This window comes from Choristoneura fumiferana, chromosome 3, assembly GCF_025370935.1.
Source record: "Choristoneura fumiferana chromosome 3, NRCan_CFum_1, whole genome shotgun sequence".
NCBI classification, from domain to species: domain Eukaryota; kingdom Metazoa; phylum Arthropoda; class Insecta; order Lepidoptera; family Tortricidae; genus Choristoneura; species Choristoneura fumiferana.
In genome coordinates this window covers 2494986-2508120 of record NC_133474.1, presented here as the reverse complement: position 1 = coordinate 2508120, position 13135 = coordinate 2494986, and the positions used below count along the sequence as shown (strand labels likewise).

At 42.6% G+C, this 13135-nt stretch overlaps 1 protein-coding gene across 2 annotated transcripts in view; it reads left to right on the top strand.

Moving 5' to 3' along the window:
- Rab5 (RAS oncogene family member Rab5) overlaps positions 1–13135 on the top strand; it is an 87359-nt gene that overhangs the window by 55474 nt on the left and 18750 nt on the right. For both annotated transcript variants that reach the window (XM_074085206.1, XM_074085207.1), the window contains exon 3: positions 12051–12123. In XM_074085206.1, coding sequence (XP_073941307.1) covers positions 12051–12123 — 73 coding nt within the window. The remainder of the gene's footprint in view (positions 1–12050; positions 12124–13135) is intronic.

Below are 13135 nucleotides of genomic sequence, written 5' to 3'. Positions count from 1 at the left end.
AAATATAATTATGTATACATCACAAGTGTTTAACACAACTTTATTTTTAACACAGTAGGTTCGCTATTTGAAGGGATCGCTAATGCGGATCGGAATTATTTCCAAATATCCCTGTCCATGATATAATCATTAACTTTATAATACGCCTTAGAAATTAATGTCTTCTTGACAATAGATCTGAATTTGTATCTGTTTCATTTATAATATTTTTGAATTTTATCATAAAAACGTATGCAATTCCCAGAAACGACTTTTTGGTTTAGCCAGTCTGTAAGACGGTACTTTAAGCTTCCCTGTGTTTCTTTTGCCTTTGGCTTATCGACATTTAGTGGGCAAATCCACATATTTTTCCTTACATACATGATTTGTTTCAACATAAAGCGACGGCAGGGTTATCTTATCTTATCTTATCTTATCGTTAGGGGTCCTTGCGGATACACTTCGACCGTAGGGATCTTTTGTGTAATTACCCTCCTTCGCACTTACTCTATTGCCTTTATCACCTCGTCCATAAATGGATGATTTGACGTAGCGGTAGTAGCCTTAAAGTCTCCTGGTGCGGGGTATCCGTCGCCAAAGAGTCTCATTCTTGATCTGGCGAGGGCGTCACATTCACACATAATGTGTTCCATTGTTTCGTCTTCCTCGCCACATATTCTACAGACTTCATTGTCCTGTAGTCCCATCTTTACTAGTATGTGTTTAGTATTGAAGTGACCTGTGAATGCCCCGACGATATGTCGGAGTTGTTTCCTACTGAGTGTCCAGAGTTTTTTAGTCCAGCTTGTGCTGACATTTTCGATGAATCGTTTTGAATGCTTTAGACCTTCCAGTGTTTTCCACTCTTGTTGGTGTTTAAGTTTGGTGTGGTCGTTTATGGCATTCTTCATGGTTCCCTGTGAGAGTCCCACATACGGCTCGGGCCCTATGTTTTTGTTCATTGACCTTCCCTGCTAGCTCATCTGCTTTTTCATTTCCGATGAAGCCTTTGTGTCCTGGGATCCAAACCAGTCTCACTCTATTGCGTCTGCCAAGCTTGTTTAGTGCTTGTACTCCATTATAGATCAGTCTTGAGTCAACCTTTGGCGATGTGAGCGCCTTTAGGGCTGCTTGACTGTCACTGAGTATATAGATGGTTTTTTCCCTTACCTTCCTATCTATATTCTCCTGTGCACAGGCGATAATTGCATACGTCTCTGCTTGAAAGACAGTTGCATAATTTCCCATGCTTACGCTACTGTTAAAGTCCTTGGCATGAATGCCGGCTCCTGTACCGGATTTCATTTTAGATCCATCCGTGTACCATGAATTTTCACTGCCTTCCGGCAGTGTCAGTCCTTCTGCCCATTCAGCCCTTGTGGGAACATGAACCTTGAAGTTCCTTCGGAATATGTACTTTGGTTGCATTTTGTCGCAACCCATCGCCATTATACTATCAAGGTATTCGTTTTGTTCCATTTTAGTGTGCTTTGTCCTTGGAGCGGAATCGTTCCACAGGCCGTACATTTTCATTCTGTGCAACGACTTCCGCGCTTCGGATTCTATAGCAATATGCAGTGGTGGTAAGTCCAGTAAGACTTCCATTGCTGCTGTCGGCGTTGTTTTGAACGCCCCTGTGATAGCCATGCAGGCCATTCTCTGGATTTTTGCCAGTAGATTCCTACATGTGCTTAGTTGTGCCCTAGGCCACCAGGCGAGGCACCCATACAGTATGATGGGTCTCACCATTATGGTGTAGATCCATCTCAGTACTTTTGGGTTCAGTCCCCATGTTTTTCCATATGCGGATCTACACATGCCAAAAACTCTCGTCGCTTTGGTCACTGTGTATTCCACCTGTTTTTTCCAGTTAAGTCCTTTATCAAGGATTATTCCAAGATATTTTACTTCATTGGAAAGTCTTAGTTCCCTGTCATACATTCTTAAAGTCTGTATGCTTTTTAGGTCCCTTTTTCTGGTAAATGGTATTACCACCGTTTTGCTCGGATTTATGGAGAGGTGATATTCTTTGCACCACCTCTCTACTTTGTTTAGAGCTACGTTCATGATTCCCGATACTGTGTTTGGGAATTTCCCATTGACAAGTATTACTAGGTCATCTGCATAACCCACTGTTTGTACTGGGCCTGTGTTGAGATCCTCTAGTAGCGAGTTTATCACCAAGCTCCATAGCGTGGGCGATAAAACCCCTCCTTGAGGGCATCCTTTTGTGGCTGTGGCTGATAATTCTTCTCCTAGCAAGGTTGAAGTTATCAGTCTGCTGTTGAGCATTCTTTCCATCCATCTGCAGATAGTGGGTTCAATGCCATGTCTATCCGCAGCAGTTTTGATGGCATGATACGTTGTACGATCAAATGCTCCTTCCACGTCCAGAAACGCAGCCAGGCAGAGCTCTTTATTCTCTATTGCCTGTTCCGCTTTGCTTACTACCAGGTGTATCGCTGATTCTGTCGACTTCCCCGGTTGGTAGGCGCATTGCATTTTATGCAGTGGATGCCGTTTTAGCGGTCCGTCCCTTATGTATCTGTCAACCAATTTTTCCAATGTTTTCAGGAAGAATGATGACAGGCTTATTGGCCTATATGATTTGGCATCATTATAATCTGCCTTACCAGGTTTTGGAAGGTAGATTACCTTAACTTGTCTCCACACACGCGGTACGTGTCCGAAGGCTAGGCATGCTCTGTACAATCTACTAAGATGTGGTATAAGTACATTAGCTCCTTCTTGTAGTAGAACTGGATAAACACCATCTGGTCCTGGTGTTTTATAAGGGCGAAAGGTGGACAAAGCCCACTTTAACTTATCGTGATCTACTACTTTTTTGGCAGTATCCCAATTGTGCCTTGTGGTAGTGCCCACTTGTTCAGCAGCACTGATTGAGTTACTATCGGTTCTGCTCTGATGTATAATAGAGCCTGGGAAATGTGTCTCATACATTATTTTTAGTGTCTCTATGCCTGTCTCCGTCACGTTCCCATCTTTCCCCTTTATGGTAGTTAATGGGACCGATCTGGTTGTAGCTAGAGCCTTCGTGAGCCTCATTCCTTCTGGTATTGAACCTATTTGGTCGCAGTGGTCTTTCCATGCTTCCTTTTTGCTTTTCTCACAGCTTTATTGTATTCTGTGAGCTTTTTTGCATAGGTCTCAAAGTTTTTTGAAGCCTTTGCATCATTGAAGATCGCCCTGGTTTCTTTCCTGAGTCTCGCGATATCAGGGTTCCACCATGGGACTTTCTTTGCCCCAGTCTTTTTTTCCGGGCAGTTATTAGTCCAAGCATTATTGATGGCTCGGACTATGTTGTCCGCTTCAAACTCGATGTCTATTATAGAATTGAGCTTACCTTTAGGGTCACCTAGTTCCACTTTTAGATCTTTCTTAAAAGACAACCAGTCCGTGTTCCTAGGGTTCCTTTTAAGCACAGTTTTTATTGGTTCGTTAATTCTGTACCTAAAGCATATATACCTGTGATCCGATAAAGTTGTTTCATTGGATACATGCCATTTCGTAATGTTCCTACATATATTGTTAGTAGCCAACGTCACATCAATAACCTCACCTCTTTTTGCGTTAACAAATGTTGGGTCATTGCCTTTATTCATAATTTGTAAAGAAGAGCTCACCAGAAAATCCAGTAACTTCTCTCCTCTTTTGTTGACGTCCGAGCTCCCCCAGATGACATGGTGAGCATTAGCGTCACAGCCAATAATTAGGCCGGTGTTCGCCTTGCTGCTGTTCTCGACAAGACTCCGGAGTAGTGGTGTGATCGGGTCCGTCGCTTCATAGGGAAGGTAGGCAGATGAGAAAATAAGGGCCTTACCTTCCCCCTCCCTAGGATCTTGATGGTTGTAAGATCCCTGGAACAGAAAGCATTCAAGGGCATGGCATTGATGCCGTTTCTGACATATATGCACGTCCTCATATCGTTATTTTCGGAACAGGAGTGAAATAATATGCCTCCCGTTCCGCCTAAGCCTCTTATTTCTCCTTTATATACATAAGGTTCTTGTATCAAGGCGATATCGAATTGCTCACTTTTTAACTGTTTTGCTAAAATTGCAGTAGCAGCCTTATTGTGTTGTAAATTAATTTGTACGCACCTTAGACCATCCATGTTGGGCCTCTTAATTTTTCTTGGGCATGCTGAGGTCAGCAGCCCTTTCCTGCGGCTCCTCTTGAGATGCAGGGGATGTGGGTCCGTCCAGATATAGCTCTGACAGAGCGCGCAGATCAGCCAGGGAAATCTGAGACGAGGTCACAGAAGATCCCCGACCCCACGCACCCCGTCAGCCCCACTGTCCGACCCCACATCCTCTACCTCCATCACCACCGCCGCCCCCACCTCAGCTTCGCCTGGGACCGCCTGGGCACCAACCGAGTGTATCTCGGCTACACCAGAACTAGCCTCGGTGTCACCGGGAGCCACTTTGGCATCACCGGGAGCTTCCTTGGCGTGCTCAGGGTTCACCTCAACACCATCGGCAGCAGCACCAGCTATCCCAGGGTTAGCTTTGGCTTTGCCGCGAGCAGTACTCTGATCGTCGCCACCCCCTCCAAGCGTCTTCTCCGCGTCATCCAGAAGCTTGAAGGAGCTGACGTCGATCCCAGAGTGTAGACAGTAGCCGGCTTCCTTAATGACTTCAGCCGACTCCCGGTCCATCAATATGATGCGCCGGGCGCTGGCTTCCGCCACTATGGTGTCAACCACTTTCCACTGCTCCGTATGCAGCCTCGGGTTGAAGCGCTGCAGCAGCCGCAGCAGCGTCCTGCTGTCCTGTACTCCAACGATCTTCGTCTTCCATGCCATTTTGACCGGCTTCGGAAGATCCCTGGCGTACACGACTTTCAGGCTCATCCCAGCAATTTCACCCTCCCCAATTGCTGAGCTGAGCCATGCAAAGGACTCTGCGTTATTGCAGCCAACATGCAGTGCCCCTCCCACGATGTTGCCGAAGGTCAACTGTGGAAGCGGGTCGGGGGCATCCAGCAGGCGTGTGATCACAGCCTCCTGTATGGCCCCGACATGCCCCATCAGGACTCGTTCGGCCGGAAAGTCCACCGGGACAATGGCAGCCCTCTCACCCGCCAAAATCTCCGCATACGACTCCGCCACCTTCGTCCTTTTGGAGTCTCTGGCAGATTGAGAAGGTCCGCCAGTTGTCGCCAGTGGCCTTTTTTGCGGTGCAGGATTTCCTGTGGGCCCTGCCGGGGTTCCACCTTCAGACGAGCTGTCTTCCAGGGGTCCCAACGCTCTCAGGATTTCCTTCGCCCTCCTCTTCCTCCTCCTGCTCATCTTCGTCCAACCCTCGTAGGAAGGCGCGCTCGTACCCGTAGGTGTTTGCGCTCCCTCCCCAGAGGCCGGATTCGGCTGAACCGGATTTGGTTGTGGTGGGGCCACCGCCTTCCTGCTACTAGGCGCAGTTACGCGTTTCCCCTTACCGGCAACGACACAGGTCGACCCCTTTGCAGGGGGAACTGTGCGCCCTCTCTTCGACCCTTCGGGAAGAGGTCGGGCTGTACCTTTTGGGGGAGCAGCGCCACCGCACTTTTCGCCCTTCGTTCGATGCGCCTTGACACCAGTGCCACGCGCCTTAGTGAACCCAACGGGTCCCTTTTTAGAACTGGGTCCGGCTCCCGCGTCTCTGTCAGTGACAGGGACACGTCGCACCTTTCCACAGTCTTTTTTTGCCTCATCCCCTACGGGTCCGGCCTCCCTACTCTTCGTACAACAACTTTTGGAGTCCATGAGTCCTCGGTTGTTCTTCGTCCCGCTGGCTCCCCACCCTCCACGGAGCCCTCAACTGGGGATGGTTTGACCCACCAGGGCTACCAGCAGGATATAGGGTTCCAGAGTGGGCTGCCAGATGAGTCCGCACGTTGCCTCCCCCGCAGCAGCTTGTTGTGGACTGCATTGGGTTTGTGCCTCGCCGACTACCGACCTCCGCACCCCAGAACCCTCGCCCGCATCCAGTCTACTGGATACGACAGCCGATTGATCGTGACTGGCTAGGTCCCGACCGCCCGTGTGAGATGAATCCCGAGCCAAAGTGGCGTGTTGCCTTCTGAGGGCGACGACCCCCGTCAAGCTCAACCTACCAGGATCTCGTTCTCCATCCGTACGGGTCCCCGCGCACGGCACAAACACGCAGGTGGCATTCTACCACTTCATATCCTATTATTTCGGATATGAAGCCCGCGGCGACAGGCCACGTCATCGCCTGCAGCTGGTTGTACGGGATAAGTGGGATGGGAGGGTAGCTGATGTTCCAGGATGCGACTGTTTGTTTTGGTTCTACCTGCTTCCTACGGCAGAATCAGGCAGTTAACGGGCGGCAACCACGGGAAGGAGTCCAAACAGTCTTGTCGGGGATGTCATTGCAACTGTGAGCTCCACCCCAGACCATTCGCCAAGTTAACCGCCGGACAGGCAATTAATATAGGGGCAGACCCGATCCAGTTGGCGACCGGTCGCAAACTAACACTGGACAAACCTGACCCCGCCCTGACGGCAGGGTTAGGATACCTGTTTCCTTAAAAAAAGATCTTAAAGATTCACGCGTCTTCAAATTATAAATGTTTTTTTAACTAGATAGCTGAAAGCTGAAGGTTCTGTAATTTGTCGCCGAGAATATTTGTCCCAAATTATTAATTTCCCAACTATTTCATACAGACGGATGTTTTGTTTACCCCCGTCGCAAAAACAGGGGTGTTATAAGTTTGACCGCTATGTGTTTCTGTGTGTCTGTCTGTGGCACCGTAGCTCTTAATCGGGTGGACCGATTTGAATGGGGTTTTTTTTTAATTTGAAATCAGGTTTTCTAGCGATGGCGGTGGCGAGGTTCTTAGACATGATTCAGCGAAATCGGTTTAGTCGGTTTTATTTATATTTTATATTTAATAATATCTTGCACGTGTAAAATGTATCAATGCGCGTAGAAACAGTCCCTTAAGCTTCATTTAGACTGTGCGAGAGCTTGCATGTAAGTTTCACATTTCACATTTGATTTGATATGAATATCTGGATCTCTGGAATAACTGGATATTTTTTACTCCCAAGACTTCCAAGGCGCTTAATACCAAAATTACAACCGCTAGATTTAGACGTAGATTCTTCTGGATTCTTGAAACTAGAGACATGAAATTTAACACGAGTGTTGTAACATTAATGAAGATCCCATCAAAACATAAATGTGAAATGAAAGGCAAGTTCAATATTATGAGATATGCCTTGATTGTTGACTTTAACGACAAAAGAAGTGAGATCTAAATGGGTGGCAAGTGCCAAGGTGCCAAGTTCAATGGTCAGTCCTGAAATTTATTTATAACAATATAAAATATTTTATAACAACTTAAAATATAATTTCTTCTTATAACTTAGGATAATATATTGAAGCCTAAGGTCGGACTTGGCTAGTTCTCATACACGAATTATTATTAAGTACTTACCTATTAAAACAGTCATGGAAGACCCTGTTCGATGAGCCCTATGTTCGATGGCTAGTTGGCCAAATTTCCGGAAGAATAAAATAAGAAGAAATTATATTTTAAGTTGTTATAAAATAAAATAGAAATAAATAAATAAAATGAGCCAAATTTGACATGTTTATGTGAAATAGTTTTTGAGTTATGAGGGGGTCAAAAGTGACTCCAAATGGTTCGGGTAAATGACACACGGTGCTGCTCGCCAGTTCTGTTAGCTTGAACTTGGCTTGACTCTTGGTGTCTAGATCAAGAATGTCAATTCCGGTATTACAAATTCACTTGACGGATGGGAGCAAGCGAATCCTCGTGTATCTGTATCTGTATGTGTATTTACTCCGATAAACAAAAGTTAGAGGAAGACGCGATAGCGGCGAAATTAGAATGTTTATCAGCGTTGTTATCAGTACATTACACCCGCACTCTATTTGCATGTTTTTATTGCGCCAACGCTTTGTCTTGCTGCTCTTGCTGCGTGACCTCTCGACGGTCCGGGACAATCAGGAGTCAATCTCTTGTTAATAAACACTTTGTTTCGAAAAATTAGGTTTAGTGCTTGTTAGAAACACACAACCACGCGCGTACGCGCACGCACAATAATAAATCTCATATTTTACTACTTTCTGTTAATTATTAAACCTGTTTAGACTAAGAATTAATTAATTCCACATGTTGTTTTTTTCTGCACGTATTAATGTTTTGCATGAAATTTTCCACTATAGGAAGTAGATACCTGCTTACAAAGGAACGGTGACTCTTGGTAACTACAGGTATTTTTTTACTTAAAAAGAGACACCGTAATTATATAAGAGATTGAGTAAGTTATTTTTATTTAAGATTAGTTTTTTGGAATCTTTTTGTATTTTTTATTTCAATTCCAAATTTCAAATTTAAAAAATTTGGAATTGAAATAAAAAGTACGAAAAGATTCCAAAAAACCAATCTTAATTTGACTGCTTAGTAACGACATCTCTTGTCCGGGTGAGCGGTTAGTTCCAATGGAGTGCCGAAAAAAGTTTCTCGATGAGGGCTACGGTATAGATGTCGCTAGCGTCACTGCTTAAGTGGCTAACATAAGAAACAAACAAGCTGAGATATGAGGTGCATAGGGGAAATTCGTGTCTGTACCGTTGACCATCAGTGGTGTAGCGGTACAGAATACCGAGGACCTGGGTTCGATTCCCAGTGATGGTCTTATTTTTCTGGTTTTTCTGTGCATCTATATTTCAGTTTGTATTTTATTTATTTATTTATTTGGACCTTCAACAATAAGTACACAGTTTCATTATTACTAACATTGCGTAACAACTTATAAGCTATGCGCCTTATTAATTACAGAAGATCACAGCATGCATTAAATAATTATACAGGTTGCACGAAAATAAAGTAAAAAAAAAACTCAACTTAGTTTGCTAACGGTTAAAGTTAATTTTCTTGAATTAAAACTATATAAAATAAATGATATAAAAAGAGAGAAACAAAAAGTTAGATATTAAGAATTTTCCTCCCAATCATTGGGAACGGAGTTATGTTGAGATCGATCTCGCTTTGATGCTGTTTGTAAACATTATACATACGCGATAGAGGACAATGCCGCTTGAGGTTAGTGCGACCCTCCAGTACAGAAAATAGTTTAATGTTGCATGTTCTAGGTATTCGGGATGGAATGAAGAAATTAACTTTTTGCAGCAAATCTGGACAATTCAATTCACCAGTGACAATCCTTTCATTTTAGATTTTATTTTCAATTTATTTATTTTATTTTTAGATTTTTGTTTAGGCCTTCTGGCGGTTGAATAAGATTACGATTTAGGGCATTTGAAAAATGGAACATTTGTTAACACGATGCAAGTTCGACAAGTTAGGGCATTTGTCATGGGGGGGGGGGCGGAACGCCAAGTTTTGCATTTGTGTGTAGGTTTTGATTCCATTCGTGGTGTGCTTGTAGGAACATACATACATACATACATAAAAATCACGCCTGTATTCCCAAATGGGGTAGGCAGAGCACACGAAACGTTACCGCTTCGGAGCCACTTTTAGCAATTTTAGGTTTTAAGTTTGACAAAAACGGTACAATAGTGACAGGTTGCTAGCCTGTCGCCTACGGTGTACCTTAACCTATGTCCTCAGTCGCCTCTTACGACATCCATGGAAGAAATGGAGAGGTGTTATTCTAACCCGACACCACACGGGTAGGAACATAATGGAATTTTTATTAAATAAAAATTGTGATGGGTATGTTTTTACACTACTCTACATTATGTATAACAACTTTCAAGCCAATCTACCAATGGAAAGTGTGTTTAAGTTGACTAAGATTTGACCCAAACGAACAGGGCAACTTACATCCATACCAATATTATAAACTTTCGTATTAAAATAATATTAGCGTCAGGAAAACGATTTTAGAATTCAAATGGTCTTTCGGCCAGATTGTTCCAACTTGCTAAAAAATATTTACTAAAGTTATTGCAAAACAATTTGACATTATATTTAAAATAAATAACGAAGTTTCATGAAGAGTGGCCAATTTTTAGGTAAAATCGGGTTATAGCTAAGTTTTAAAGATGTTAATTAAACGTTGGCTGACGTTTAACCTCTTTAGTCCGAAATGTACCTACTAACTTTTTAAAACTAAAGTCATAACTCCCTTAGATAGAAAAACTATAGAGAGAGAGAGAGTGTGTGTGAGAGAGAGAGAAACATTTATTTACACATATTCGAGAATAAAAAAAATAACATCTAATAGACCACGTAATACGTAAATCCAATCCAATCCATAGTTCCCGCGGGAACAATTGAGGCCATTGTCCATTAGTATCATCATTGACGAGCAAGTGTGATGAAAACGATATTAACACTAAATCGATGGCTATATCCGCGTTATTAAAAATATCGTACAGCAACCGCACGCCATTAAAGAATGACAAGGACTTGTGTGTTTTGTGAGGCATACCCGTTTGTGTTCCGGCTGGGTCAAGTTCACAGTAGTTGTCGCGGCCGAAAGCTTGTAAACACGGGCTCATTAGTCGATTAGGTTAGGTATATACGCCACGATAGTACGGTGACTGAGGTAGCTATATCAAAATACAGGCCCTTGTCTCAGCATAATGCTGAGTCAGCGGCCGCTTCACTTTTGCGGGGACACAAAATCGTGTATTTTCATTTTTGTATTTCTTTTTTCTTTTATTTGTGTTTGCTGTTTATTGTTTTAATTTTGTTGTATTTGTTTGTCTTTGTGAATGGGAATAAATGTCTTGTTTCTTTCTTTCCTTGTCGTGATCAGGCCAGGTACGAGGGAACAGGTTTTCGGGTGTATTAAGTCATGCACCATGCACAGTAAGATGCTTGTGTAATGCTGGGATGCATAGTGTTACTTTATCTTCAAAAAGTGACATGTCTGTTTAATGAAACTGACAGGAGCTTCTATGGGCGTGTACACGAAAAACAGAGTCGGTATTTCCATCCCGGTATTCGGGCCGTTAAATTAATAGTATTACTCTTTGACTTTCGGATTCTTATTATTATTACTCATTGACTTTCGGATTCTCCGTGAGGTCGGGCATTCTAACCAAAACATTTTTTTTACAAATAATTAGTTTCTCAAATGTTTCATTTGGCCAAATGCAAAATGTTTGTTATTCGAAACTGTAAATATTTCACGATTTTTATAAAACTAACCTAACCTAAGTGCTCTACACCATATCGTCTTGAAATAAATCCTCAATAGTTCAGTTTCATTTGGCATAATTTGTGTAAAAATGTTATACCCTTCGGTGGCTCTAGGCAAGAGCCCCCTGTGGCTTTATGGGTAACTGGACCTTGGGATGCTGTATATATTATAATCATAAATAAACTAATAAATCGCTGCAAGATATACTCTAGTATAGTATAGTATATGAGCTGGTTGTTAATGAACCGATCGGCGATCGGGTTTGCAGCCGGTTTGGTGGGAAGGCGCGCGCGCAAGAAATGGTCTCGACTCTCGGACCGCAGCGCGACGCAAAAAGCGACGCGAATTTAATACTTGTATAATGTAACTAATTAGTTTAATCAATCGTTATCTTTAATTTTGAATCCTGTAGTTGTTGTGAGGGAATTAATTGATAAAGGAGTGAACACATTCTGTTAAGGGGCTCATCTTGCAGAAATCATTGTGTTAGCTGTGTTGTCTCTATTTGCGTTTTTAATGCCATATTTTATAATAAACAATTGCTGGATTCCAGATAAAGATAACCTAGCGTATGTGAAATCTTCTTTTTGGTCGAGTAAAATCGTGTGTTATTGGTAGTTTAACAAGCGTTCTTCAATATTTAACGATTCAAAAAACACATAGTAATGTAATGATATTAATCTTCACATGGACCATTTAGGATTAAAATATTTATTTTTTTGAGCGGTCTTGGAATCAAATAATCTTAAAACTTATTTACTAACGATTTATTGCGGTGAGTTAGATCAAAAAAATTACTGTTCTCCTTTAGCTTATCTATCATACCTCAACTTCCATGTCAAAGTATTGCTTGTGCTGTGAAGAAATCAATATTGAACAGTATTTTCTTCCCCAGGTACCACAGCTTAGCGCCCATGTACTACCGAGGTGCGCAGGCGGCTATCGTCGTTTACGACATCACCAATCAGGTACGATCACACCCTGCAGGTGGCTGATTCTGACCAATCACAGACCAGCTTTCTTGTGTCAACGGTTACAAGTGCATGATTCAACTTGATTCTTTTTTTTAAACAGATTTCTTTAACGTTACGCCTTGTGCAAATGTGCGTATGAATTCTAGACTCATTTTACGCCGCATCTTCCTGTCTTCATTATATTGAAGCGTATAGTCGTCTGCAAGCTTTTTGTGGATAATACGTTTTTGAAGGAAGGAAAGAAAAAAAAATATTCGTGATATTCAAGGTTTTTTTTAAATAGAGGAAAAGGGAAACTGACAACTGGTCCCTCAAGTCAGCATTTTTCTGGCTATTCGATTTGTACGGAACCCTCAGGGCGTGAGTTCGATTAGCATTTCGCCGATTTTTAGGGTTCCGTAGCCAAAATGGCAAAAACGGAACCCTTATAGTTTCGCCATGTCTGTATGTCTGTCCGTCCGCGGCTTTTCTCAGGGACTATCAATGCTAGAAAGCTGTTATTTTGCACGAATATATATGTAAACTATGCCGACAAAATGGTACAATAAAAAAAAAAGTTTTTTAGTGTACCTCCCATAGACGTAAAGTGGGGGTGTTTTTTTTTTCATCCAACCTTGTAGTGTGGGGTATCGTTGGATAGGTCTTTTAAAACCATTAGGGGGTTGCTAAATCGATGTATCGATTCAGCGTTTGTTTGCAAAATATTCAACTTTAAATTGCAAATTTTCATTAAAATCGAGCGCCCCCCCTCTAAAATCTAAACCGGTGGGTTGAAAAATTAAAAATAATTCAGGATGGTAGTAAGTATATCAAACTTACAAGGAAAACTATAACGGTTAAGTTTTCTTGAGAATTATTAGTAGTTTCCGTAGAAAAATATTACTTAATTTTTTCGTAATGGCTACGGAACCCTATTTCGGGCGTGTCCGACACGCTCTTGGCCGGTTTTTATTACTTATTTAAAACACCAGCGACTGTGATGCTGGAATTAAGATGGCAAACGGCA